Source organism: Glycine soja, chromosome 17 (genome assembly GCF_004193775.1).
Source record: "Glycine soja cultivar W05 chromosome 17, ASM419377v2, whole genome shotgun sequence".
NCBI lineage: Eukaryota > Viridiplantae > Streptophyta > Magnoliopsida > Fabales > Fabaceae > Glycine > Glycine soja.
In genome coordinates, this window is record NC_041018.1 from 7,789,137 (window position 1) to 7,815,487 (window position 26,351).

The window sequence follows — 26,351 nt, forward strand, 5'->3', positions numbered from 1 at the left end:
AACCCGTTAACTTTGCGGGGGGGTATGTTGTATATGCAGTATATTCGTCTTCTTGTTCAGACCACCCTTGTTGGAATGCTCTGGTTTTTCCATTGAATTTTGGCATATAAACCCAGTTGAGAAATAAGAAATTATGTTTGAGATATGAAAACTTCTTAAAATTATATTAAAATGTGAAAAATTATATTTAAAATGCGGAACCAAACACGTTACTGTAGGAAAGGCAAGCCATTCAGTGCGTTTGGAAATACGTTGAAAAAATCGTGATAGTTGGATTTTTGATGTGGTAGAAAATAATGGTTTTTAGTCTTTACCATCAATTTAAACACAGTGTCAGTACTGATATATTTATTATGTTATTAATATTTATATTTTAATTATACTTGAAGTATTTAAAATATTAAATTTTAGATTTTTGTGAATTCACAATTTTATAATTATTGAATTGATTTTTATAAAGATATGAGCGGCTGACAGTTTCAGTCGCAAACTAGGACAAGTGATAATTTGCTCTTTTAAGTTATTTTAACAAAAAAAAATTACAATTTTAACCACCAAATATTTGGTCGCCAAATATTAAGTAAAAGTAGCAACCGAATATTTCTGTAGAAAAGTATTATAAAATTGCATTTAATACTTAAAAAAATTGTTACTGGATTAGCCACCAATGTGAGTTCATTTGCGATTGAAACATCGGTTGTTAATGCAGTCTCTTAATCTCAATTTCTATATAAATGTATGCTGAATTGGTTGCTCTTTATGATGATGTATGTCAGTTGCTAAATCAGATTTTTTTTAGTGTTCGTAAGCCTTTTGTAAGGGGGTTGGTTTAGTGATCCTTACGGATATTAAGTGGTTTTTCATTACTGCACGGTCTATATGTTTGGCAAGCAATTATGATAATCATTGATCACAACTTTTCATTAAGGGATTACAATATTTTTTAAAAAATTATCAACAAAAATTAGTTGTTAATCATAAGCTTTTTTGTAATAATTTACAATTACAAGGCCAATGAATGATCTAAGGATGATTTTATCCATATTATTTCCTTTCTTTTTTGTGTCATCAGGCTTGTTGGGTGTCTCAAACTAAATATGGTATGACCCGCCATATGTCAATCAACTTAACTTAACCTTTTTTTTATATAAATAAATTGGGTTACATATATTAACCTATCAACCCACATAAATTAGTGCCTTAAGTTGAGGCAAGATTAGGAAGTTGATTTCTCTAGCCATTTTTCTATTCTTTTCATAATTATGTATACAAAAGTTCAAATACAAACTTAATTTCTATTATTGTTTAATTTATACTCTCATTAACACTTCCACCTATCTTCTTATTCACTTTTTAAGTTGGTTATTTTACTCATGCTTTAATTACATGGATTATTTATACATAATATGCATTATTAATTACGATATAATTTCTTATGCTAGGATTTTGGAGGGTGACCATTCCAACAAAAGTACAAAGAAGGTTAAATTTCAAGATGAACACGAAGGAGAGGAAGAGATATGGATAAAGACAAACAATGTATTACCGTACAAGGACAAGTTGTTGAATCATCATGAAGCAATGATGTCATAATGGGATGGAGTTACCAGCTAGCTTCAATGATGAGGAGGAACTTTCAGAGAATAGATGATATAATCAACCATTTGATTAGGAGGCTCGGAAGCAAGAAGAAGAATACAGAGCAAACGAAGCATGTTCTAAAGTAAACCAACCCCTTGGATTGCTACGAAAAATATCATCTCATTTCAAAGTAGTACAATCTAATTCAAAAATTGCACCTGTCTGGGACAAAGAACTAACTGCATGAAGTTCAAAATGGAAAAATGCTCTAACCGAAAAATGTCTCAGACAATGGAGGATATATGGAGTTTTGGATGTGTCAATAACTAAGAAAGCGAGCGATTTTTTTGGTGAGTGAAAGGGAAGAAAATTTACTCTCACAAAAAATCAATCAAAGTGCTAGTGTTTTTTGCCCATGATTTCTAGTTTAGAAAATATTTTAGAAGAGAAATCGGGTGCTAAACCTAAAGGAAAATAAAACGGGTAATAATAATCCTCAAATTATTAATGCTCCAAAATCTAAGGAGCTGATGGGAACGCAATTTAATGTGTTGAATCACAAAAATGGGGAGCAATGTGAGGCTGAAATGGATGTGGGCAAAGAGAGATGATATACATATAGTTATTTATGGATTAACGTTGCTAACTAATGGCCTCGTGATCTAAGGTTTATCTGTTTTTAGTTTCTGAATTTTTTTCAAGTTTTTACTTTTCAGTCCTTAAATAAAATTTTGATTAGTCTTGATGCTTGAAATTTTTTCTATCAACTTTTTACTGCCGTCAACTACCACCGATATACGATGACTTGGTGCTGGTTTTATTAATATTTTATTATGATTTGTTGCAGTTAATTTTCTATGGGGTTCTAACTGTCTTAAATTGCTTTGTAAAATGTTTAAAATGAATTGAACCATTTTTGTGGTGGCCAAAAGCTTCCAGAAATTACTTTTTCCTTCTTTCTATTTCTTTCTTCCAAACTAGTAACAATGGCATGTCCCGAAAATAAAAAACACAAATCACTCTTTAACCCCACAGCTGCAACCATCTCAACCACTCCAATCACAACATCAAAGAAGCGTACCCAAACCCTTTGAAAAACGCTCCCTATAGGTCTTTGTGATATCGTTCAACTTCAACGACACCAGACTTTAAAATTGAAACCTAAAGTCAAGCAAATTCAGAGACTCGCAATCAACATTCAAATTTCCGTCAACCAAAGTTTCATATCAAAATCTCAGAAAAGAAGAAACCCAGTAGATCTAACTGTGGTGAAAGAGTGGAAAGGGAACATTTTTCATAGGAAAAGCGAGATCAAACGTGAAAAAGTTCAGAATAATGAAAGGGAGTAACAAGGAGCGTTTTTAGCTCCGAGCCCGGCCACCACCATGCTCCGCCGTAATGACTGTTACAAGCTCACGCCACGGGGACATTGAAATCCTCAGAACCGCAAGGATCATGCCGCTATAAGCTGACACCGCGCGCTCGCAGCAACCCTCCTTGTCAGATGGATCGTCACTTCTTCTTCCCAAAATTGTGAGAACTATACGCGATCTGACATTGAGAAATTGATGGAGGAAGAAAATGAGACCATTAACGGTGCGTAATCCATTTGGGAAAAATGAGATTGTGAAGGACCAAATTCATGTGGCGGCACAAAATAAGGTGCGTAATGCATTAGGGGAAAATCCACAGAAAGGAAATATTGAAAGGCCAGTTAAAGGTATGAAAGGCATGAAGCTCACGAGTTCAAAAGAATATTAACAGTGTCCAAGCCTATTGTTTGAATTTGCAACGTTCTCGTGTTGGAGGAAATATTGCAATGTTTGTTTTTGCACACTTTTTTTTTTCTGGGTTTATGTTTGATCTTGATTTGGATTTGTGGCACTACTCATTCTAATTTTGGATATGTGTTTGGTTATGATAGCATAACTATATTGATAGAGCAAAGAAGGGATCAGAAAAGATAAAAGCAATTTCTGACGGCTTTTCAACCATCAGAATAGTTTGATTCATTTTAAATATTTTACAAAGTAATTTATGACGGTTAAAGATCCCTAGAAAATGAATCGCCACAAATTATAATAAAATTAGTGTCAAGCGTTTTAGTATTTAATGGCAGGATTAAAAAGTTGATGAAAAAAAAAATTGAAGGACCAAGATCCGTTAAAATTTTGTTTAGGAACATAAAAAATTTAAAAAAAATTGGGACTAAAAATATAATTAATCTGTACTTATGCATTAAATGACAATAATAGGAAGAAATGTGAAGCTAAAATGGATATGGGCGAGGAAGTAGGAGATATGCATTTAGTTATTGATTCAGGTAAGAGTTCTAAAAGAAGGTATATTTGGACCCTCTACAAGTGTATCTACTATCTAAATTAAAGGTTTCATGAACAAATCAAAATATTAATGTTGGTTGCCGACGTGCTCGCGATTAATTGTGAAAAATGACAATAATGGGGAGTAATATGAGGTTGAAATGGATATGGAGGAGGAGGTTGGCATTATGCATATAGTTATTAATTCGAATAATCATTCTAAAAAGTATATAGTGGACCCTCCACAAATTACCTACAATGAAGGTTTCAAGAAGAAATCAAAACATAAACGCTGATGCACATGGAAAGCAGCCTCGGGCTCACACATCAGTGACTATTAATAGGACGACAAACAAATATGTTGCTATCAATCTTGATCCAAGTCAAAGTAAGGGGCCAAAGTGAAAAAGGAAGCATGCTACCAAAAAATAACCCCGAAATGCTAAGTGTTGTGCATGATGCACATCCTAGAGAAATCTGGTAATGGTAAAGTATGGTATGAAGATTTCACTAAGTCCTTTTTTAAGCAAACCAAAGATGAATTTAAGAAAAACTATTTATATCTTATAACTCCAAGTTCGAGTAGTCATGTAGGTGGATTGATAAACAATGTTTCAAAGGAAGTTGATTTTACTCCCTCCGAATCTAAATATAAACAAATTTAAATGAAATTCAGTTAATAGCATTTAATTTAAAAATTCTTCCTAAAATATCCTAAAAGTTAGTTAACATTTGTTTATATTTAGGTCTAAAATTATTATTTTTTTGTTGTTCATATTTAGGTCCAAAGTAGTACAATGTTGACATTTTCAATATGTTCATAATTATCCACAAGTTGGTAAAAAATTGATGGTCATTAAATGATAAACATGTCTAGAGTTTTTAAATGATTTTATTGTCTTGGAATTGTTGTGAAACCATTGTTAGGAATTTGGATCAATGATTAAAAATATCAACAATAATGAAAATTATCAATATGGTGTCACATGGTTGATAAATAACTTTTTTCTTAAATTTACCATCATGAATTCAATCCTTGATCCATGTGTATGAAAAAGTATTTATTGAGAGAGATCAACTTTCTAAATGAATAAGAGTGCCTCAAGGAGTTCGTAAATAAAAACAAACAAAATTTATAATATGATTTGTCTCAATTGGACAGAAAGAATCACATTGAAGTATTTTTTTTATAAAAAAAAAGAACTTGTTTAAAGTTTTTAAAATAAAAAAAATCTAATTGAACATTTTGAATAAGAAGGGGAAAAAGACCTAATTAAATATTTTAAAAAATAAAAGAAAAGTATTTAAATTTTCTCATTTACCATGAGTTTTTTGCAACCTCGGTTCCATCAAACGATGATGTGTTCGACATTCTTGTTCATTATTGGTTATCTCGTGTAGAATGCGACATTTGGAGAACGTTCATTATATCACACTTTACTCTATAGAACATGCCTATGTACACCATCAAAATTGTTAATAGATCATCTTCACTAATGCAATACAATTTTTAATTAAAATATGAGGGTTATTATTGACCCCATGAAAATTACCCTTTGACTCCTACAACGTCCTGAAATTATTTTTATTCCAGAACTACCTACTCATGAAATAATAATTTTGTTATACGATTTTTTATCCCACCTTTACTATAACATAATTATGATTATGTTGTACAAATATATTTTAGTTAAAATTAATTGCATGATTAAATTACCTTTTTACTTAAATTAATTTTGATACAAAATATATTAATGACGACACACATTACTTAATTAAATTAATTGTTATATAAATCACGTTTTCATTTAAAGGTAAATTAATGATAACATAAATTACTTTTTTAATTATAATTAAAATAATATCATGAATTTATTTGATTATAATTAATAAAGATAATTTTTACAATAATTAATATGATTATTTTTATAAATGATAACTTTTTTTCAATTATTTTCATTTTAATTAAAAAAGATATTGAATATTATTAGAAATGATAAATTATATCCCAATCTATTACTTTAAAAAAGATAGTTTATATTAACAATTAATAAAAGATCATGAAAACAAAAATACAATTTTGTCATGTATTTTTTAAATAAGAAAAACACAAATATATTTCAATCATGTGTCTCAACAAAATTCACATCAGAATCTTATTTTCATTATGGTGTATTGTTTTTTATTTAAAATTCACATCAGAATCTTATTTCATTATTGTGTATTGTTTTTTTATTTAAAACACAAGTACATAAGGAGAAGAATAAAATTATCTTTTTCAAGGGTTTAAAATTTAGTAGGAATCAATAGTTATTGGTAATTGTTTTTCTGAGCAAATTAGTAAAATGCAAAAGCCAAACAAATCTGCCTCGTTGACTTTTTATTAATTCGATTTTTTTTTATACTTCAATTTACTGAGAAAAAAACTGACAATTTCATCTCATGGATTAATGAATTTTGTCCAACTATAAAGGTCTAGTCTAAATAAAAGCTTGGACCATTGCGGGCATGTACGGATTGGGCCAACTAAAATACAAATTCGAATGGACTAGGCCCAAATTTAGCAAAATTCTTACGATATTTAAAACACATTTTACCCAAACAATAAGACCGAATTAAGCACCGAAAATAACTCCAAGCCCTACCTGTTGCGAGGCTTGGTCAAATTGCTTCAATTTTTTTACAGATTCCTATATCCGAAACTTCGAATGTTCTATCAGTGGCTACAATAGTGGATTCGATAGATTTTCAGCTCACATTCGCTCCACACATTCTACAATCAATGCACAATTGAGGAGTATGCAGTTACAATACTTAATAAACCACATTTAAAATCCTTCCACCTTCGCAGCACTGCCCAGCTAGACTCAATAAACAATTACCACACAAGTAATGAATAAAATCTAGAATTCGTGTTCATCATGGCATAATGATTATACTGTGAAAATCCTAGTTGTGCTCAATGAAACCATGGCTGAACACAGGCCCCAAGTGTGTACTAATTCTGCATTAATGAACCAAAACAATAACTTTGACTCTTGTGACAATTTTAACTAATAACTAAATGTCTAATGCACTGGAAGCCTAAAACCACCAATATATTAGCAGTTGAATCAAGTTGCAAGAATACCATTGATCACCACAGGCATTGGAACAAAACTTGAATAGTTTAGAAAGAACAGTTCAAAACCATGATATCTCAGGCACAGCTTTACCTCAAAACAAGAAACAAGGATGGCAAAATTATAACAAGTCAGACCATTTCAAAAATCTAAAATGTCTACCAACACAGATAATATAAAAAAAATAACAACCGCAAGGCCTAAATATCAGTAGCCATTAATAATTTAATCTTCGTCCTCCTCATCTCCATCTCCACCAGCAGCCTTCTTAGCAGCAGCCCTTTGGTTCTTTCTCTTCACACGTCCTGGACGACCACCACCAAGTGGACTGGTCAGTGAGAAGTCAATGTGCTTCTGCGAATCAACCCTAACCATGAATGATGGGATGTTCACCACCTGTCTCCCAACCCTGCCACACCACAGACACCATCAAATTCCATCCCCAGACAAAATAAACACAAAATCAAACAGCATAGAATAAATTGAGTGACAATAATTAGAACATTTCATAAAATGTGATGATTATTGAGAAAAAGTGAGGACCTGATGTGCCTCTGCCTGATGAGGACTCTGGCGTGGTGGATGGACTTGGCCATGCCAGACTTGAAAACGAGGGTTTGGAGGCGGCGTTCGAGAAAGTTCTCGACGGTGAGAGCCAACACGTAATCAAGCTTGTTCTGAGTCTCATCGAGAAGTCCGTAACGGAACATTCTTCGGAGAAGGGCTTCTCCCTCGAAGATACGGCGCGGGTTCTTCTCGTCGAGGGTCAAAAGATTTCTGGCGTTGTTACGGATGCGGCTGAGAGCGTACTGAACCCTCCACAACTCCCTCTTGCAGCGAAGTCCGTACTCACCGACCAGCTTCAACTCGGCGTCCAAACGCTCCTTCTCGTACGGACGACGAGGCTTCTTGAAGGTTTTCCCATCTATTCAACCCCAAACAAACAAATTAATAATCGCCCCTAGTCAATTTCATAGGAAATATTGATTTATCCTCAGATCAGAAACATCACAATCAGATTAAATGACATTTCACATAAACAAATGCATAGACTATATAGAGAGCAGGAAGGAGTTAGAGGGTTTAGAGTACTTACAGTTTCGGTAGAAGGAAACGTGCACCATGGCTCTTCTCTGCCTGCTTCACAACCCTTACGGTGCACAAGGATTTCGCAGCTGAACTTCATAACCTGCTTCTTTCTCCCTTTTAACTGATGCCAAAACCCTAGTTCTGGGAAGGCCGGGCTTTTCAATTTAGGCCCATTTCATGGTCTTTTCGTGGGTGTGCACCTAGCAGTATTATTGGTCATTTTTCTAATATATATTAATATTGGTTTTTTTTATTTTTTTAATTCCTTAAATTTTTATTTTTTTAATTATTAATATGTTAAATATTTTTTATTTATAAAAAATTATATGAATTAAATAATTCGTATAATTTATATCAAAATTAATTATCACAAAATTTATTATTTGAATTTACATGTGCATTAAATATATATTAGAAATTTTAGTGTTATGTATAGTAACATTATTTATTTTATAATGACTCATTAGTTCAGTTGGTTAGAACTTTGTGTTAATAATTTGAAAGTTACAGGTTTAATTCTTACTTGGACCATTAATTTTAAATTAATTCGTCACAAATATTTTTCAAAAAAAAAAAACTCTTACGAAAGAATTTCATTAACAACATCCTCTTTTCGTGACTTTTCTAAATTTAAATGCAAAAAAGAAAAAAGACCTAATTTTGTTGTCATTTACCTTTTTTGCTAATACATTCCTCTTTTAAATTTGTTTACCCAAAATAGCCTCTCACCGGATAATATATCCTTGGAAAAAATTTTACACTCCCCACTCTTTCTGGAATCTAATTTTCATAATGCAATTCTATATACTAACTAGTGTAATAACCTCTGTTGGGCAGGATCTTAGATTTATAATTTATAAATTCTTATATTATTAAGATTTTTAATATATTTGTAATGTTTTTTTACTTTTTATATATATATATATATATATATGTGTGTGTGTTTCTCTGTTTGTGCATATGTCCGTGCATATGTGTATGTTTATAAGTATATTTATAGTTATTAAATTAAAAATAAATAAATTTAAAATATATTATTATACTAAAATGAATATTTTTAAAACATATATTTATATTAAAAATAAATAATTTTGAATTTTATATTTATACTAAAATTATATTAGAGTAACATAATCTATATATAATTAAATTTATTTAAGTAACAAGTTTGAGTTCTTACCTATCAACAAGGATGGAAATGAGTCGAGCCGCTTATGACTCGAGGTTTGATTTGGCTTGTTTACTATAGAGGCCAAGTTCAAGTTTTTTTAAAAGTTTATGCCAGGTAATGAGCCAAGCTCAAGCTTGTGTATTCAATTCAAGCCGAGCTCAAGCCTAGTAAAGCTGGACTTGACTTAGCTCATTTCCACCCCTACCTATCAATGTGTTGTTAATAAGCAAATAGAATAAAAATTGATTTATTTTACCCTTAGATTATTTATAATGTATATTCAACCTTTTTAAAAAAGGAACAATTGAATCTTTATATCACGGTATTAATTACCTTAATTATCAATTTGAATATATTAATTACCTTAATTACTTTATTCTTGGTTAAAATACAATTCTTGTCGCCCTATTTCTTTAAATCTGGATCCATATTTTTTAATTAAGATATTGCATCCTTTACTTTTTAAAAATTCTCAATTTTAGTACTCTTATTTTTTAATTTAGACATTTTATCTTTCGCTTTTTAAAAATTTTACTATTTAGTTTCTCTTTTCTATTTCAAATTTGACTATGTACATTTTTATTTCTTTTTGTTTTAATAAATTAAGTTTGTTAACTATTAAATAATTAAAAAACATGTGTCATGTGAATAATAAATAGATATGTGTTGGTCAACGTTTACCAAGTATGTAGATCAACTTTTAAAATTGACCACAATGACTAAAATTGTATATTCTTTAAAAGTGAAAGACAAAATATCTTAAATAAAAACTAAAAGTGTAAACTTTTTAAAAGTAGAAGATGAAATATCTTAATTAAAAAAATAGACCGATTTTAAAAATAAGGAGAAATTATATTTTAACCTTGCTCTTTTAATATATCAATTGCTCAAATCAACATGCTTAATTAAATAAATCATATCAACATTTTTTATTAAACTAAATCAGTTTGCCCTTAATATTAATTTTTAAAAATATATTAAATAAGAAGATATATTATTATGGTTAGTCATAATATTCTTTAGAATGTGACTCCTAAAAATATAACATAATACCTTGAACAAATAAATTAATTCTTTTTTATGTTTTAATTAAATTTTATTTTATTTGCTTTAACAGAAAGATAAATTAATTACTGCGAAATCTAATTTCATCATCTGTGAAAACAATTAGAATGTCTGATAGGTTCACAGGCTTGCTTGAATTCTATGTACTAATTACTCCCCCATCAAAAGGAAGAGTTTTTGTGCTCTTGCCTTTTTTTAGTCTTCCTCTAACAATCAGAAATTTCGAATCACCGATGACAGTATTGGGTTTCAGAGTTAAGTCCGTTCGACACTGTTCACGACAACTTTGGCCACCGTCCAGTTTCAATTGTTTTTAAGACTCTGTAGTTTCCCTTTGTTTTTTCACCTTTTCCCCTTGTTAACTCGCGGAATAAAGATCAATTCCATTGTTTGATTCATGAACACATCTGTAATATTTTCTTTCACTTTTTCCCACTCTCTTTCCTTCAAGTTCGTCACTGTTGTTTCTTTTAGTATTGCTTCAATTGATTTGATATTTTCAATTTTGTGATATTTGATCGTTGTGGTGCACATTGGCTAAGAATTAATTGAGTTATTGCCTCTCGTGTTCTTTCTGGATTGAGATTTTTGGTGTGATGAAAAGAAAAGACAAAACATAAAAAGTTACTGTTGAAAATAAGAGAAAAATGAATAAGTCTAAAACTGTTGATGTTGAGACAGATATAACATTGAATATCCAAGGTAATATCAATTAATAATTCACCATTTATTCATATCCTTTCCAATTGTTCAATTTTGTTCCATGTGCATAACATAATAAATTGGGTGTTTCCCCAATGATTGTATCTTGATTAAATTGGGTGTGCTGATAGTTTCAAACAACTTATTGACCTTTGCAAGTGCCAAGGTAGTCCGAGAGAAACAAAAAAGCAATTGAAACCTGATGCGACCAAAGTTGTTGAATTGAAACCTGATGTTATGATAATTGTGAAATACGAGTAATTTGATGGTCAATTTTGACTAATAATAAGAGTAATTTCTTTATTTTATTATTATTTTTTAATGAAATAATGAAAAAATTAACATTTTTGTTATTTTTTATTAACAAAAATCAAGAGAAGAAGAATTCAAATGCTTTGAAGAAAAATTGATATAAAAATTGAAAGAAAATGCCTTGAAGAAAAAAATGAAAGAAGTGGATAGTTCGTTTAGCACACAACTCAGGCTTAGTGCACAACTCAGACTTAGCACGCAGAAAACCCACAGCGAAGCTCAAAGGCATGCTTAGCATGAAAATTAAGCTATATGAAGCCTATATAAAGAGAAAAAAGCAGAAGAAAAAGACACATCAAGTCTTAGAGTTCTTCAGTAAAGAAATCCAAAGTCTAAGTTTCTCCCTTAGGGAAGCCCTTCTTTCTTAGTCATTCTTCATTTTCTTGTTATTAGTCAATGTCCTTAGTAATATAATTGCTCTTCTTATCTATTAAATGCAATTTCAATTTTGTCTATTTTTTGTTCTTCATCTTTATTGTGTACTTTGGTCATCCATGCATTAGTTTTTATGGGTTATATATTGGGAAATGATAATTTTCAAAGAACTCGGACAGAACATTTAAACAATTCATTGATAGGAATAGAGTGACTTTGTTTTGCCTCTACATACATCTTCGTGTTTAATGCAATTTAGCAAAGGGATTTGGGAGAGATAATAGATAAATTAGGTTTTTCATTGTGAGGGATCAGATTAAGTGTCTTAGTAGATGTGGATGAAAATTGGAAAAACAGTCAATAGAAAAAAAACATTAATATTGCATCAAGGGTAATTAGACATGCTAGACCCAACATAATTGCATTTTGAATTTATCTTTTGAACAAATCTTGTTTATTTTATTACTCTTGTATGTTTAAATTCAAATTCTCTCCTTTTTTATCTTTGCTACAATTCGTATCTTTTGCTTGCATTTTAATCTTTATTAGAGGGCGAGCCCTGGTGCAGCAGTAAAGTTGTGTCTTGGTGACTTGTTGGTCATGGGTTCGAATCCGGAAACAGCCTCTTTGCATATGCAAGGGTAATGCTGCGTACAATATCCCTCCCCCATACCTTCGCATAGCGAAGAGCCTCTGGGCAATGAGGTACGAAGTTTTTTATTTGTGATAAAATTGGTAGACTTGCCAATAAGTTAACACGCTACTTCTTTGTTGAATTGAAATTGGAAGTAAGGTTTGAATATGAGGGGTTCCTCTATTTGTATTTGCAAACTAGTGATCTTTGTTCTTTTTGTGGATCTGTTGTTGCTAGAAACTGTAACATTGGGACAAATCTGGTTTGAAATTTGCATATTTGGAGGAATTGGGGCAAATCTATTTCTGAATTTGTAGACCTTAAGAAAGAAAGAAAGGGGTAGACGAAATTAAAGCTGGTACGTGGGAAAATTGGTCTTTCTCTCTAAGAGATTGTTCCCTCAAAGTAATTGGAACCTTAAGAGAAATGTGTTTTTTAGGAAGAGTTACACGAAAGAGGAGGGTGTATGTTTTTCGAAAAATAATTAAATTGTGGACAAAGAGACAAAGGAGTGCATTTTGAAGGATAGTTTGAGTAAAAATAAAGGAAAAAGGGGAGCGTATTAGTATAAAGGAGGATTGGAAATAGCGAGTGCCCATACATTTGGTCCACGTGAAAGGCCTGCTATTGACACCCTCAAGTAAAGAGGACATAATTTTTTTTAAAATTTTGATATTTAATACACATATAATCACATCCCATATTTGAAAGTCATATAAGACTATAAATATGTAGCAAAATTGAATCCATAAAGACGATAAACTTTTGTTTAAGTGTCAACCTGACAAGCACCACACCAAAACAAGGCATAGGGATGACTTCAGTCAAGATTGCTTTTGCAGCTATAGTTCTTGCTGTCATAGCTTGCAATGGTATTTTCCTTTACATTTTAATTTATGTGCATATGCTAAAACACACACACACACACAGGTATATGAATGTGCTAATATTATTGAATTTGCATCTTTTTACAGGGTTTGGATTCACGAGTATATCAAGAATGTCAGGTCCTAATGAATGTCACAGAAGTAATGAATGCACCTTGATTTTACCTTATTGTAACGGAGAAGCTATTTGTCGCAATGGTTTTTGCATGTGTGACCAGACTAAGGAGACTAAAGAAGAATGCTCGACACCAGATTGTAAAAACATGGTTAAATGTGCAACGCTTATGTGTTTTCCACCATGTGATACTCCATATCTTAACATGGAAACTGGAGAATGCAAATGCTTGTGTCCGAACGACTGATATGTTTGAGATCATATCAATAATACAAAATGAATAAATTCAATAATTATCTAATTAATTTGCAGTTTCTATTTCATGAGTTGCCGTAATTTTGTTATCTTTATGTGTTAAAAGTTAATGTTATGTATTTTTCTTCCCGATTATCTCTTAAAGTATTTTTTTTTATTAAATTACATAAGATTTGAAACGTGTTCTCATTGCAACCATCACAATATAATGTATAAGATCTCTTGAAATTGGAGACTTATGAGATTAAGACTTGAAAATAACACGATTAATTTATTTGTTGACTTATAATAGTTAGATCAACATGAAATGGGCTAATCCTATAGATATAGAATAATGGACATATAAATGTGTCATAGGCACAATTCTAAGCTCGTAGCTTTGTACAAAAAGGACATAAGAAAATAAGTTCCCAGAAGAGAGTGAAATCACATATGAGTGCCTACACGAACAGTTAATTCTACACAACTTATTGGTATATCCACATGTGCTGGCAGTGCTGCTTCTTCATTCTCTCCTTCAACCCTTCATTCTAGCACCAGTTACTTATTCAAAATATTATATAATTAATTGGCTATTATGGTATGATCTGTTACCTTATTGTCAGTCATTTTACCGCCTTATTTTTAGCCTATCTTAATTACTAATTGCTGGCACAAGTTGCTATTTATTGTCATGTTGTAAACATGTAAAAGATACAATTTGAATATACACACTATTATTACATTTTACACAATTCAACTCTAACATAGACAAGACTAGCTAAACGTGAGAGTGTTTTAGCGCTTAGACTTATATGGATTATTTGTATCGTATTATTTACACTTAGACTTATTTGGATTTAGACTTTACATTTCACCTAATTTAGACTTGAGTACTTGATAGTTGATATTATTTATTTGTAATGTATTTATATTATGTGCATTTAGAATAATTTGTTTAAACAATTTGCAATTTTAAAGATTTTTTTAAAAAAAATTGTGTGAATCTCAACTATGCAAATGGGTGCGAGTTAAAAAAAATCCATTTAAAATGCAGGTTTTGTAGGACAAACTTCATGGGTTACGAATTTTGCAAGTGCGGACTTGGCGGAATCAACTTACCGGCATGCCTAATTCTAATTACGAGGTAACGATTAATTACATTTTTAAATCAATAAAAAATCGTTTACTTATATTTCTTCTATTTTTTTTTATATTAAAGCTATACTTATTTCTTACTGTCAGCCGGCTGAGAAGGAGACAAAGCCTGCTTTGTTTTTTTTTTTTTTCCAATTTGAGATATTAATTTTTCTTTGTGAGGGCCGGTTGATGTGTTTTACTTTTCATCATGAGATTCTACTTTCCCACCTTCTTTAACTAAAAACAAAAGTATTAATAAGTCAAAACACAAGGCAATCCTTCCACCAGGCATCAAATAGTATTATTGTAGCATATTATTACTTCTTTTACTATTATCAAATCAAGAAATTGCAAACCAGTGATATTTATTTATTTTTATTTTTTATTCATGGATATTACAGACAGTGTAAAAAGCAGAATTTTAATCTAAATCCATCTTTTATCAGTCAACTAACCTTAGAATTCCTGCAGGCCAAATAGCGTGATGAAGAAGTGAAAAGTTTGAGTGAGTACAAATTCCAAATCCCACAATTAATGCAATGCTCACTGTCACACATTCCATTTCTCTTTCTCTCTCCCGAAATAAAAATCGAAGCTTCGTTGAGACCCACTTAAGATTTTTGTCCACCCAGAATCTTCTTCTTCCCTTCCTTCAAAAACACCCACATTTTCTTCTTCTTACATTCCCATTTCTCTCTCTCTCTCTCTGGGTTATTAGCAAAAATGGCGTCGAGTATAGGCATGATGGACAGTGCCTACTTTGTCGGCAGGAACCAGATTCTGACCTGGATCAACAACAGGCTCCACCTCAATCTCTCACGCATTGAGGAGGTATCTCTCTCTGCACCCCTTTTTCATGTGTCTTGCTAAACTCACAACACCTTATAATGTACTTGGGTATTGATTTCACAAGTATTTGACGACAATTATAACTTGCAAGAAGAATGTAGATAGTTAAAAAACACTGTGCAAGTGTGTGTGACATCCATATCGTTTATGCTACTAAAGTATCTCTAGGAATATTATCTAGGATGAAAATGTACTTTTTGGTTCTGATCCTGTTTTGTTTATGCTTTTTGGCTAGGCTGCATCTGGGGCTGTGCAATGCCAGATGATGGATATGACGTTTCCAGGGGTTGTTCCAATGCACAAGGTGGAAACCTTACTTTGTTTTAACTTTCCTTCAGAGCTATTATGACATTTAGGGTAATTTTCTTAATGTGGGTTTTATTGTAGGTGAACTTTGATGCAAAGACTGAGTATGATATGATCCAGAATTACAAAATTCTGCAGGACGTGTTCAATAAGCTGAAAATTGACAAAGTATCTGTTTTTTTTCTCATGATTGTTTTAGTAAATAATAAATATTGCGGGGATGGCTTATAATAACTTTCATGTGCAGCCGTAGTCAACATTTTTTTTATTGTTTTTCCTGGGGACTTCAATGGAATGATTTACCACTAACAAACTTTTAGCATACGAAAAAAAATTGTGTTGATCTTTATCAAGGCCTAGATATTCAATTAATGATTCAATTTAATGGTGGACTTCCTTCCAATTCTATATCGCCTATTCTTTATTAATTCTTTTTGTACCCTTTGCTTGGACTCAATGTGTATCCTCAAGCATGAATCACTGACAGACTGAAATTTTGGGGAATTATCTCTTTAGGCAGGTAGGCTTAGGCTACATTAGAAATTTGGTCGAGGAAAAATTTGGTTTGCAATCTGGTTTTGATGCTTAACCCAGTTTGGCTTGTTCAATAATTTTTTTTGCCAAAGTATGACTTTTCCTCATATGATTGAATGGTAAATGTATTTTAGATAATAAAGTTGTATGTGATCGGAAACTAGTAGAATAAAGTACTTTGGGTGCAATCACTGGCTGCTGTTTATATGTAATGGGACTTTAACATGACTATCCTGTGGCAGCATGTTGAAGTTAGCAGGCTTGTTAAAGGCCGACCTTTGGACAACTTGGAGTTCCTCCAGTGGCTGAAACGTTACTGTGATTCCGTGAATGGTGGCATTATGAATGAGTATGCTACTTGCTCTGAGTATCATTTCTATCATTTAAACAGTTCTAACCATCAATGAAGTTATATTTACTTAGATAACATGTAGGAATCCCATATTGCAGTATTACTTGTATGATTCATGTCCACACACATACAGCATATCTTTCCAAATAATTAGAAATGCAACTTTATGCCATGTATCTCATGTTGTATTGTATATTATGTGTTGTTAATTTTTTTTTTCTAGGAACTATAATCCCGTGGAGCGAAGGGTAAAGGTTGGAAAGGATCGAAATCACAAGTGCTCTGTGAAGAGCTCAAAATCATTGCAAACAAATATGATTAATTCTGGTTCAGGCAACACTCTCAGTCCTAACAGAACCTCTGGTTAGCTACTTGGTGTTTTTCAATTTTGATTCTAAGTTCAGCATTTTGTCTGATGGATTTGCCTAGTTATTCCTGTTCTCATTCTTTTGCTTTTCTTTTTGGTTAATTTTTTTGAGTATAGGGACCAAGCAATTCAGGTCAAATGAAGCAGCAGGAGGAGTTAATTCTTCAGTAGAGATTCAGGCTTTGTCTAAAGAGGTATGAACATTAGGTTCTCTGTGTCTATAGCCAATAATTGCATTGGGATAAGAAATGATCCTCCTATGAACATTTGGAACTGGATACATAACCAAATAAGTCCTTTAACTTACTGAATGATGCAAATTATGTTTCCGTTTATTTGTATATAATTCTATTCTATACCAAGGCATTTGCTTCATGTAAGTAAGCAACTAAACATTATTGATTCTTCTGATGCTAAGCTACCCTGCTGGTATTATTACATCTCTGCTCTCTCATTCTCAGTCTATTGACAATTTTTTTGTGCTTATATGGATATTGTCATTCAAAGTTTGTTACTTGGTTATTTTAATGAAAAAAATGTTTTATTATTTTTAGTTCTTCACTTTTTTATATTTTCCTGTAGATTACTGATCTCAAATCTGCAGTGGATCTCCTGGAAAAAGAAAGAGATTTCTACTTTGCAAAATTACGGGATATAGAAATTCTTTGTCAAACTCCAGAAGTGGAGAATTTCTCTGTAAGAATTCTAACAAAGGCTTGAATTGAATTTTAATTACTTTTAGAATTAAATACTTTTTTGGTCCTTACAATTTAGCTTTTTTTCAATTTTGTCCCTAGAATTTTTTGTTTGTTTTAATCCTTGCAAAATGTATTTGTTTTTTGTTTCTCAATCCTTAACGTGATAACACTTTGAATAATAAAAAAATGTTTTGAATAATAAAAAAAATGTTATCTAGAGTATTTTAAGAACGAAAAACAAAACAAACACATTTTATAAGGACTAAAAAAATATTAGAGGGATGAAAATAAATAAAAAACGCTAAATTGCAGGAATAAAATATGTATTTAAGCCTTATTTTTATTCACAAATGATAGAGGCCATTTTCTTTTCCAGTATTCTTGTCATATCATATCTCATTTTTGTGCACTTGATATGGATATCATCTTCTATTCTCGTGATTTAGCCAATTAGTTTTCTTTTCTGCTAGTTTTGGTATGATAAAGCTAGATGGTGCTGCAACCTATTATCATTTGAAACTGCTAACTGTTATATTTACAAATAATTCACTCTTTAACCTGGGTTAGCAACCCAAAATACCTTCAGATTATGATCAATCGTAAAGTATTTGACCACCAATGGTTGTTAAAAGGTAAATTGAACATAAAAAAATAAAATAAAAAGAATTATGCAAATGTAAGCAATAATTACATGTTCTCTATGCAGATGTCTGTAGCAATTAAGAAGGTTTTGTATGCTGATGATCCAAAGGAATCAGCATTAGAAGAAGCTCAGGATTACCTTAATCAACGTTTGAATGCTGTGGAAGATGAAGCTGAAATTGAAGCCTGATTACTCCCAAAACTAGCTCGCTGGTATGCGTGATAATTTTGTCGGGCTCTTTTTCAACCAAACTCAATGATGTCTTTGATTAAAAGAGCGTTGATCCTTCCCCATGCTGTGCCATAAAGTGCCCCGCATGATGAAAGTTATTGTATGGTGCATTGATTTTCTTGTAAGCATGGATGGATACTCAGATGATATAATGACTGTTCTTTCCAACAAATAAGAGTTCAATGGTTCATGTAATAATCCTTTTCATCTATATCCAAAGGATTTATCTAAGGAACATTGTTTAACTATTCCTCATTCTTATATGGGTGTTCAAAAATTAGTTCGGTAAAAAAATAAAATCAAATTGGTTTCGAATTGTTTTAACCGATCTGATTTTATATTTAAATAGTCAAACTGATTTAGAAATAGATTCAAAATTAAATTGATTTTAAAAAATTGGTATTGAATTAAACTAGTTTGAACTGGTTTTTGAACTATTTTTTTCAAATAAAAAATATTTAACCGGTTTTATAGAAACAATTTGGTTAACCAAATTAGTTTTATAAAATAGTACACTTATTTTTTCTTGAAATAGTTCGAGAAAAAATCAATTCAGTTTATGTTCGATTAGAATTCGGTTCAATCCGAATCGATTGATTTTTACACATCCCTACTTATGAATAGCATGGAGTAAACGTTTATAAATGGAGCAACTTGAGTAAACATTTATGATTGTCGAGGTAGGCTATGTTTGACAACATATTTTAATTAGTTTTTAGTTTTATTAGCTGAAAACACATTTGGTTGTTTGTTAAACAAAATTTGATTTTTTTTATTATTTGAAAAATTCATTTGATTTTTTTTAGTAACTTCTTAGTGATTTTTAAAGTTTCTTTTGAAATGCTACTTGAATTTAAGATGCTAGCTTATAATTTTTATTTTTTATATTTTCTTCCACTCTTATCTTTTATGTATTTATTCATTTTTCTTATTATTTTTTAAAATAAATTTTGATTCTTTTATTATTTTATATTTTTTAATTACTTTAATAGTTAATTATATCAAACATTTATTGTTTAATAAGTTAATTTTTCAGTTAACATAACCTTAGTTGAATAAAGATTTATATAAAGTTATGGTTTAATTGAAGCAATATGATCCATCTGAAGCTGTGATCTTGTTTTTAGAGCTATTAAGTTCCATAAATTATTATAAAAATTAAATAGACTATTTTTCAGAATAGAAGAAAATTATTCTTATTGGAACCGGCTCTTCTAAAAAGATGCTGCACACTTCAGCTTCAGCCGTTATCGGTACACTAAAAAAAAGTTTGTGTACCAATTACAAATTATCAAAAAGTATGTCATAAATTAGATTATTGAGATTTTATCTAAATATCCAATAATATATATATATATATATATATATATATATATATTTCTTTTCACATATTCAATTACTGGTGGTATTTAAAAACTATGTATGTAGCTAAAATAAATTTTTTCAATAGTTTTATTGATTAACTTTTATAGTGTAATTAATAATTAATCATTTTTAAGAGTATTTTTAAAATAAACTTGGCTTAATAGTAACACAAAAAAAATATAAATAGAGTATTTAAAATAACTTGATAATGAATCCCAGTTAAGTGAAAGTAAGACAAAATTTTATATTTGATAAGTTATAAATTTAAATTGTCACTCGTCTCCTTAAAATAAGATCAATATATTTATTTTTGTAAGTGATCTTTGAAGTCTAACCTAATACTTACATTGTGGCGTCACATCCACTCCTTCTCCTAAAATTTTATAATAATAAAAAAAGAACTTCACAATGAATTTGTAAATTAAATTTGTGGTTATGAATAATCATTCTATTAATTAAGTTATTTTATTATAATAAATGTATACCTAATTTATTAACAAATATATCAAAGATATTATTTTATATAACCTTATCTAATAAATGAACAACTAATCCTTCCAAATATGATAAAGTGTTTTGGTCTAAATAAATCTTAATTTGACACTCCTTTAATATATACACTCATGTCATGGGATAAAATAAAAGATAAAAAAAAGAAATAGAAAAATAATAAATGTGATAGTTTTATAATAATATATCTATAACAATAAATAAAGAAAATATCCTTATTTTTTTGACATCTTTACCCTCAAACGTCAGGAGAAACTTATACATTATTCTGTGCTAATGATGCCTTTGTATCTTGTAATTTATTGAAACGGTGCTTGATAAGTGAATAATTCTACATTTTTCCTCTTTTTCGTGGTATTTGGTAACTGCGCAGTTGCCCATCTTTTATTGTTTTATTATTTTGTAACTGCATCCTTTTCTCCTTTCCATCTCTCTCTTTCTCCGTTCTTTATAGAGGTTTGTTTTTTCTCTGATCACTTTACTCATCCTTTTATCTTTGTTGATATTCTTGGTTTACTGTCTCACACTAATTTGCTAAATCTTTTATTACAAATTTCATGTATTTTGAACACCAGGCATATGATATTTTAACTATTAGAATTTAGAATTATTGGAAAGTATAAAATGTTGCATGATGTTTAGATATTTGCAGTTGAAGGTTACTATCTTAATTTGTTTGATGCAAAATATTATATTTAAACATGTTTCTTCCACTGGCAAAATAATTCACGAGAGGTTACTGCACATAGACGACAATAATTGAAGTGACAGAAGTTGTAACTTATTTACCTTTGTCTCTATTTCCAATGAACCAATGAGTTCTGTTTTTCTTCTCCCTTATGCCATATGTATTTGAATTATTTTGCAAAGTGTGTGTGATGCGGTGGTAGAGTTAAAAAGGGACAATAATCTTCCTATCAATTGCTTATCTTTCATATGGAAGACAATTCGAGTTGAAAGCTCAAATTTTGTTTCAGTGCAGCTTGAACTAGGTGAAAAATACAATTTGACTATATAATATTTCATTGATGTACTACCTATGGCATCTTCTAATTACTTCATTTTACTGACCAATAATGTTTTCAGTTCAATTAAATGCTCTGCATAGATGAAAGAAACACTAATATTTTTGTTGTTTGTTTGTCTTCTTGCATGAAGCCTTTTTTTTTTTTTTTATCTTTACAACTTAAGAGCTTTATTTACTAAAAACGCTCTTAGAGTTCCTAAATACAATGGGAAATTAAATAATTCTCTGCATTAATAAAAGTATAAATTTATTTCCGATGTCTAGATTGGATCAAATCCAATGAGGTAGGAAGTTAAAAAAAACCTGAATTTGAAAGAATTTCAACTTTTCATGCCAGTGAAAGGAGAGATGAAATCATCCAAACAATTTAAATAGGAAATACCATAAATAATCTCCTGTTGTAGCAGTGAATGCAATTAGAGACACACCTTTTATGACTCCAAAGAATGACATGAATACAATCCCTACAGTGAGTGCAACTAAAGGCATACCTTTAATGCTACCTCTTAATAATAGGTGGATAATATAAAAAATAGATAGGACTTCAGTATGGAAAACTAGCAAAAAATTATTTGAATGTTGTAGTGTGAAAGCTTCAAGTGAAGGGAACCGATCAAGTTTTGAGCCAATATTGCCTAAAGCACAACAATTGTCAAGTGTTTTTTGAGGTGTTGTGAACAAAGTCTTGATTTGTGTAGAAATTTGTTATTTATATAACAATTAATATAATATTTTTTATGTTTATCTCTCTCCACTTCAATTATTACATCTTATATTTCTCTCAGCTGTAAAATTTATTATACAAATTGCTGTACAAATATCATTTCTCTTTTGTGCAGCTGACAAATATTGATGCAAATGCTAGAAATAATTCATATGTCGTACTCGTTTTGCATGCGAAATCATTCATAACTTGGAATGAATTCTAATAAATTAATCGCATGCTTGATTTGTAATGATTATTACATTTCCCCTAAATCATTAGCAAAACAGAAATCACATAAACTGGTTTTCACTAGTTAAATCGATGAATATAATTTTAAACCAAAATCAGAGAAAAATATAGTAATAATAAGGGTTAATTAAATTTTTAGTCCTCAAACTATGAGAATTTTAAATTTTTTATCCCTAAATTATTCTTTTAAAATATTTGGTCTTCAAACTATGGGAGTTTTGAATTTTTTAAAAAAATTTGGTCCTCAAACTATAGGAGTTTTAAATTTTTGATCCCTAAATTATTTTTTAAAAAATATTTGGTCCTCAAACCATGGGAGTTTTGAATTAACTAATTTGGACATCTAAAGAACTTGCATCCCCTACTCTTAAATATTGAAGACGTGAGCAAAATTACTATTTTCTCACACCTACAACGGATATCATCATAGATTATAGATGAGGATGATAAATTGTTTTTCTACGTCACAGATCTCAATTTAGGTAGCATGTATGTGATATTTAATATGTCTTGTTTCATGCACTTAATAGAAAACATTAACAACAGTGATTATTTTTAACAAGGAAAAATTCTTTAGGGATCAAATTTTAAAAAAATAATAATTTAACGACCAAAAATTCAAAAGGATTAAAAATTTAATTAACCCTAATAATAATAGATGTGTACCAAAACCAAAACCTCCATTCAATTTGTTGTATCTTTCAATCTTCAATGCAGTGCTTCAGAATCAGATGCACCAAATTTGGCAGTCCCGTAAAAATGGTTGGGGTCTGAGGAGAAAACTACTTTCAATCAATCAATTTGTTGCAACTTCTTTTTCCTTTTTTTTTTTTATCTCAATCATCCTCAATGTGGGGAACAAACTAGTTGGAAAGGCACATATTGGTTTCTTAAGGAGCTTTTAACTTTTAAAGAAGGCCCATAATGCTAACGAACGTACATAACTACCGCACCACCTCCAAGCCTAGAGGTTTCTCAGCTTACTTATTCAGTTATTCTCACACCCAATTATCTTGTTCCCTTATCTTTCTAACATTTATGTATTTTAAAATATAAATTGAACCCACGTTTCTTCTATAGATTCTCTTTAAGTCCAACGATGCACCGAAACTAGCTCCTTGCTGGTATGCATGCTATTTTTGCTAGGCTCTTTTTCAACTCAATGCTGTCTTGGATTACAAGACGTCGAGACCGGTGATCCATATAATTAAAGTTGTACGGTGCGTTTATTTCTTGTATCTTGTTAGCATGAATGGATAATCAGATGATATAATGGCTAATCTCTCCACAAAAATAGAGTTTATCTGATTATCCTTTTCATCTGAGTAATTATTAGTGAATACTTTAACTAACATGTGAATTCCTTAATCAAGAAAAGTTAACTAATAATTAACTCGTCATTACCAGGAGTAAAAAGATTTAAAGTGCAAAATTGATAGAACCATTCATTATGCTATTATCCTTGATTGTTGATTCATAAAATATGTTCCTCAGACACTTGACACTTTGGTATCTACACTTTATTTCTTTACACTTCTGAGAAAAAAAGGGGAAAGAAAGCAAACAAATACAAATGTTGAAATAACATTGCTACAAACACATCTTGCAAAGCAACATTTATCACTGTTCATTGCAATGTATGATGGTAGCATCTCCAAATATCACTGTTCCTAACAAGGAAATTATCATGGAAATAAAATGAAAGAAAAAAGTTCGACCAAATAATCAAGGAATCAATAGTGGAATTTATGTAATTAAAAGATCCAACAATGGTGGGGTTTTGTTGGGGGATATAATATAACAAGAAAAAAATCAACGAGTTTCTGCTGTTGTACTAACATTATATATTATATATATATATATATATATATATACCATGCGTGTCATAGCCATTATACAAAACATAGATGACTAATCCAAAGCTAGTTACAGGGATATAAAAACTCAATAAAGGGATGAAAAAAAAAGAGTAAAATATCACCACGGAGAAGGAAAAATAAAATATCAGCAACATGGTAACATGTACATGCATCCACTTATCCACGAAAGACAGAGAAACTACATGATTGTACTCAATAAGTCTCATCATACATTGAATAATAACCGCCACCCGTTCTTGATTTGTCAGCCTGCAAAGAGATGGCACCGTTAGTATTAGTACAACAAGTTGGATATACAAAAACAAAGCAAAATTCCACAACAAACTGGGTTTTCTACAAATGGAAATACCCTATTGATGATATTCTCAAATGCTTCTGTTCCATTCTCTTGGATGTACTTCTCTGCAGCAGTTAGAATATCATCTCGCTTACCCAAGGCGTCTTTTTTCCTTGGAACGTACCAGATGTTAATGGTCTGAGGATTGACATAGAAAGGTCTCACATAATGCTCATAAACATAAGCAGCACCGCTAAAGTAAGGAAGGACCAACCAGCAGGTTGCAATCAGCTTTGCATAAGGCCATATTGGAATCCTGAAATACATATATACATATGTTGTGAAAATTCAGCCAAAAGTTAAATACTTTACCCTGTGCTCTTCTAACTATATATATTTGCCACAACAGAACTCATACAAAGCTTGATATAACACACAAAATGCATTACAGTAGTTCAACATTCCCTAGTTACATTATGAAGCATTCTGCATTGAAGCCTTTTCATAGTGTCTTCCATAATACCTCATTGCATTCAAGCTTATCTACTAATATGTACTTAGCAATTTAACAGCCACTTTTTCCTTAATTTCTCTTCCCATAAATTACGTTCAAATTAATCATCAAAACACTAAGATTTAATGAATAACCCCAAATTGGCAGGCGGCCAAAGTCAGCCTGCGCATAGAGATACTCTCTAGAAAGAAGGAAAAAAAAATACCCGCTAAAAAACTAGTAATATATTTCTAGGTATTTCATTAACCGCATTTTCTTAAGAAGACCCAAAAAGCTACAGCCTAACAAGTTGCACCCAAAAATCTCAAGTCTCAAGTTTATTATGGCATTTAATGAGTACTCACAACCTTCCAAAACAATTAACATAAACAAGAAGAAAAAAAAGGGTTAATACCATTCAAGGACTCTAGCAAAGGTAAGTTCAAAGAGTGTGATCAAGGAGTAGAGAACCCAGTAAGTGAGCCACTGCTGATCATCAATGGGAGACTTGCTCTCAATCGCCCTAATTGAAGCATATCTGCAGCACAACACGAAAACCCACATCAATAAAAAATAAATCAGTCACAATAATTTGACCTCTCACAGGACAATGGAATAAATGCAGATGGAACATTCAACAAAAACACATAGTGTATGTAAGGAAACGAGGAAGATTAAGATTGCACTTACAGAGGATAAACAAGACTAATGACAGGCCTGCAATAGAAGCAAAAATAGATAACATGTTTATCAGTTGAAAAGAAAGAGAAAAAAGAAGCACATTCAACAGAAGGTGTGATTTGATAGAAAAGGAAGAGGGAAAAAGCAAAAGAAAACATACCCAGCAAGGACATCGAAGTTTTTGAGAAGAACCTTGAGGAAATTGCCGGCCCCAGATCCCATTATTGATCTTTCGAGTGAGTGTTAGTGTTTGTGTCTGTTCTGTTGTTTGAGCCTTTGAGGGCGTTCAAAAGGAGAGAGAGAGAGAGAGAGTGGCACTGTGGGTTGCGTGTGAGAGAACAAAAGCAGAGACAGATGTGAGAAGAACAAGGAGCGGTGGTGGTGACTGCTGAGAATCATAAAACAGAGTGGCTTCGGTGCTGGGGAGGTTCTTTC

General features: G+C 31.0%; 3 protein-coding genes across 5 annotated transcripts; 1 reads left to right on the forward strand and 2 right to left on the reverse strand.

Moving 5' to 3' along the window:
* Nucleotides 1-6,983: 6,983 nt before the first annotated feature.
* LOC114394069 (40S ribosomal protein S9-2) lies at nt 6,984-8,259 on the reverse strand. Its single transcript, XM_028355626.1, has 3 exons — nt 8,121-8,259; nt 7,568-7,949; nt 6,984-7,433 (listed from the first exon to the last, which is right to left on the reverse strand). Exons 1-3 carry the CDS (start codon nt 8,146-8,148, stop codon nt 7,250-7,252), a joined length of 594 nt encoding a protein of 197 aa, XP_028211427.1. The 5' UTR covers nt 8,149-8,259; the 3' UTR covers nt 6,984-7,249.
* Nucleotides 8,260-15,215: 6,956 nt separating this feature from the next.
* Nucleotides 15,216-18,983, forward strand: LOC114392683 (microtubule-associated protein RP/EB family member 1B). 3 transcript variants are annotated; one of them, XM_028353895.1, is made up of 8 exons: nt 15,220-15,579; nt 15,833-15,901; nt 15,985-16,071; nt 16,680-16,786; nt 17,013-17,152; nt 17,274-17,350; nt 17,739-17,852; nt 18,561-18,983. In XM_028353895.1, exons 1-8 carry the CDS (start codon nt 15,472-15,474, stop codon nt 18,684-18,686), a joined length of 828 nt encoding a protein of 275 aa, XP_028209696.1. In that variant the 5' UTR covers nt 15,220-15,471; the 3' UTR covers nt 18,687-18,983. The 3 variants fall into 3 exon arrangements, with proteins under 3 accessions (XP_028209698.1, XP_028209697.1, XP_028209696.1); XM_028353897.1 differs by lacking the exon at nt 17,739-17,852 and having other exon boundaries at nt 15,216-15,579; XM_028353896.1 differs by lacking the exon at nt 15,985-16,071 and having other exon boundaries at nt 15,218-15,579.
* A 5,324-nt stretch (nt 18,984-24,307) lies between these two features.
* LOC114392677 (HVA22-like protein a) lies at nt 24,308-26,351 on the reverse strand. Its single transcript, XM_028353890.1, has 5 exons — nt 26,077-26,351; nt 25,926-25,952; nt 25,651-25,773; nt 24,815-25,058; nt 24,308-24,714 (listed from the first exon to the last, which is right to left on the reverse strand). The coding sequence occupies exons 1-5, from the start codon at nt 26,136-26,138 to the stop codon at nt 24,658-24,660; spliced, it is 513 nt and encodes a 170-aa protein (XP_028209691.1). The 5' UTR covers nt 26,139-26,351; the 3' UTR covers nt 24,308-24,657.

Bases quoted from the DNA above. Each gene is read 5' to 3' on its own strand.
- LOC114394069 (XM_028355626.1), bottom strand. From the start codon at position 8,148: ATGGTGCACGTTTCCTTCTACCGAAACT. The intron at 7,950-8,120 runs GTAAGTACTCTA...GGGGTTGAATAG, and splicing joins CGTTTCCTTCTACCGAAACT to ATGGGAAAACCTTCAAGAAG. The intron at 7,434-7,567 runs GTCCTCACTTTT...GTGGTGTGGCAG, and splicing joins ATCAGGCAGAGGCACATCAG to GGTTGGGAGACAGGTGGTGA.
- LOC114392683 (XM_028353895.1), top strand. From the start codon at position 15,472: ATGGCGTCGAGTATAGGCATGATGGACAGTGCCTACTTTGTCGGCAGG. The intron at 16,787-17,012 runs GTATGCTACTTG...TTTTTTTTCTAG, and splicing joins AATGGTGGCATTATGAATGA to GAACTATAATCCCGTGGAGC. The intron at 17,853-18,560 runs GTAAGAATTCTA...TTCTCTATGCAG, and splicing joins CAGAAGTGGAGAATTTCTCT to ATGTCTGTAGCAATTAAGAA.
- LOC114392677 (XM_028353890.1), bottom strand. From the start codon at position 26,138: ATGGGATCTGGGGCCGGCAATTTCCTCAAGGTTCTTCTCAAAAACTTC. The intron at 25,774-25,925 runs GTAAGTGCAATC...GTTGTGCTGCAG, and splicing joins ATTAGTCTTGTTTATCCTCT to ATATGCTTCAATTAGGGCGA. The intron at 24,715-24,814 runs GTATTTCCATTT...ATCTCTTTGCAG, and splicing joins TTGAGAATATCATCAATAGG to GCTGACAAATCAAGAACGGG.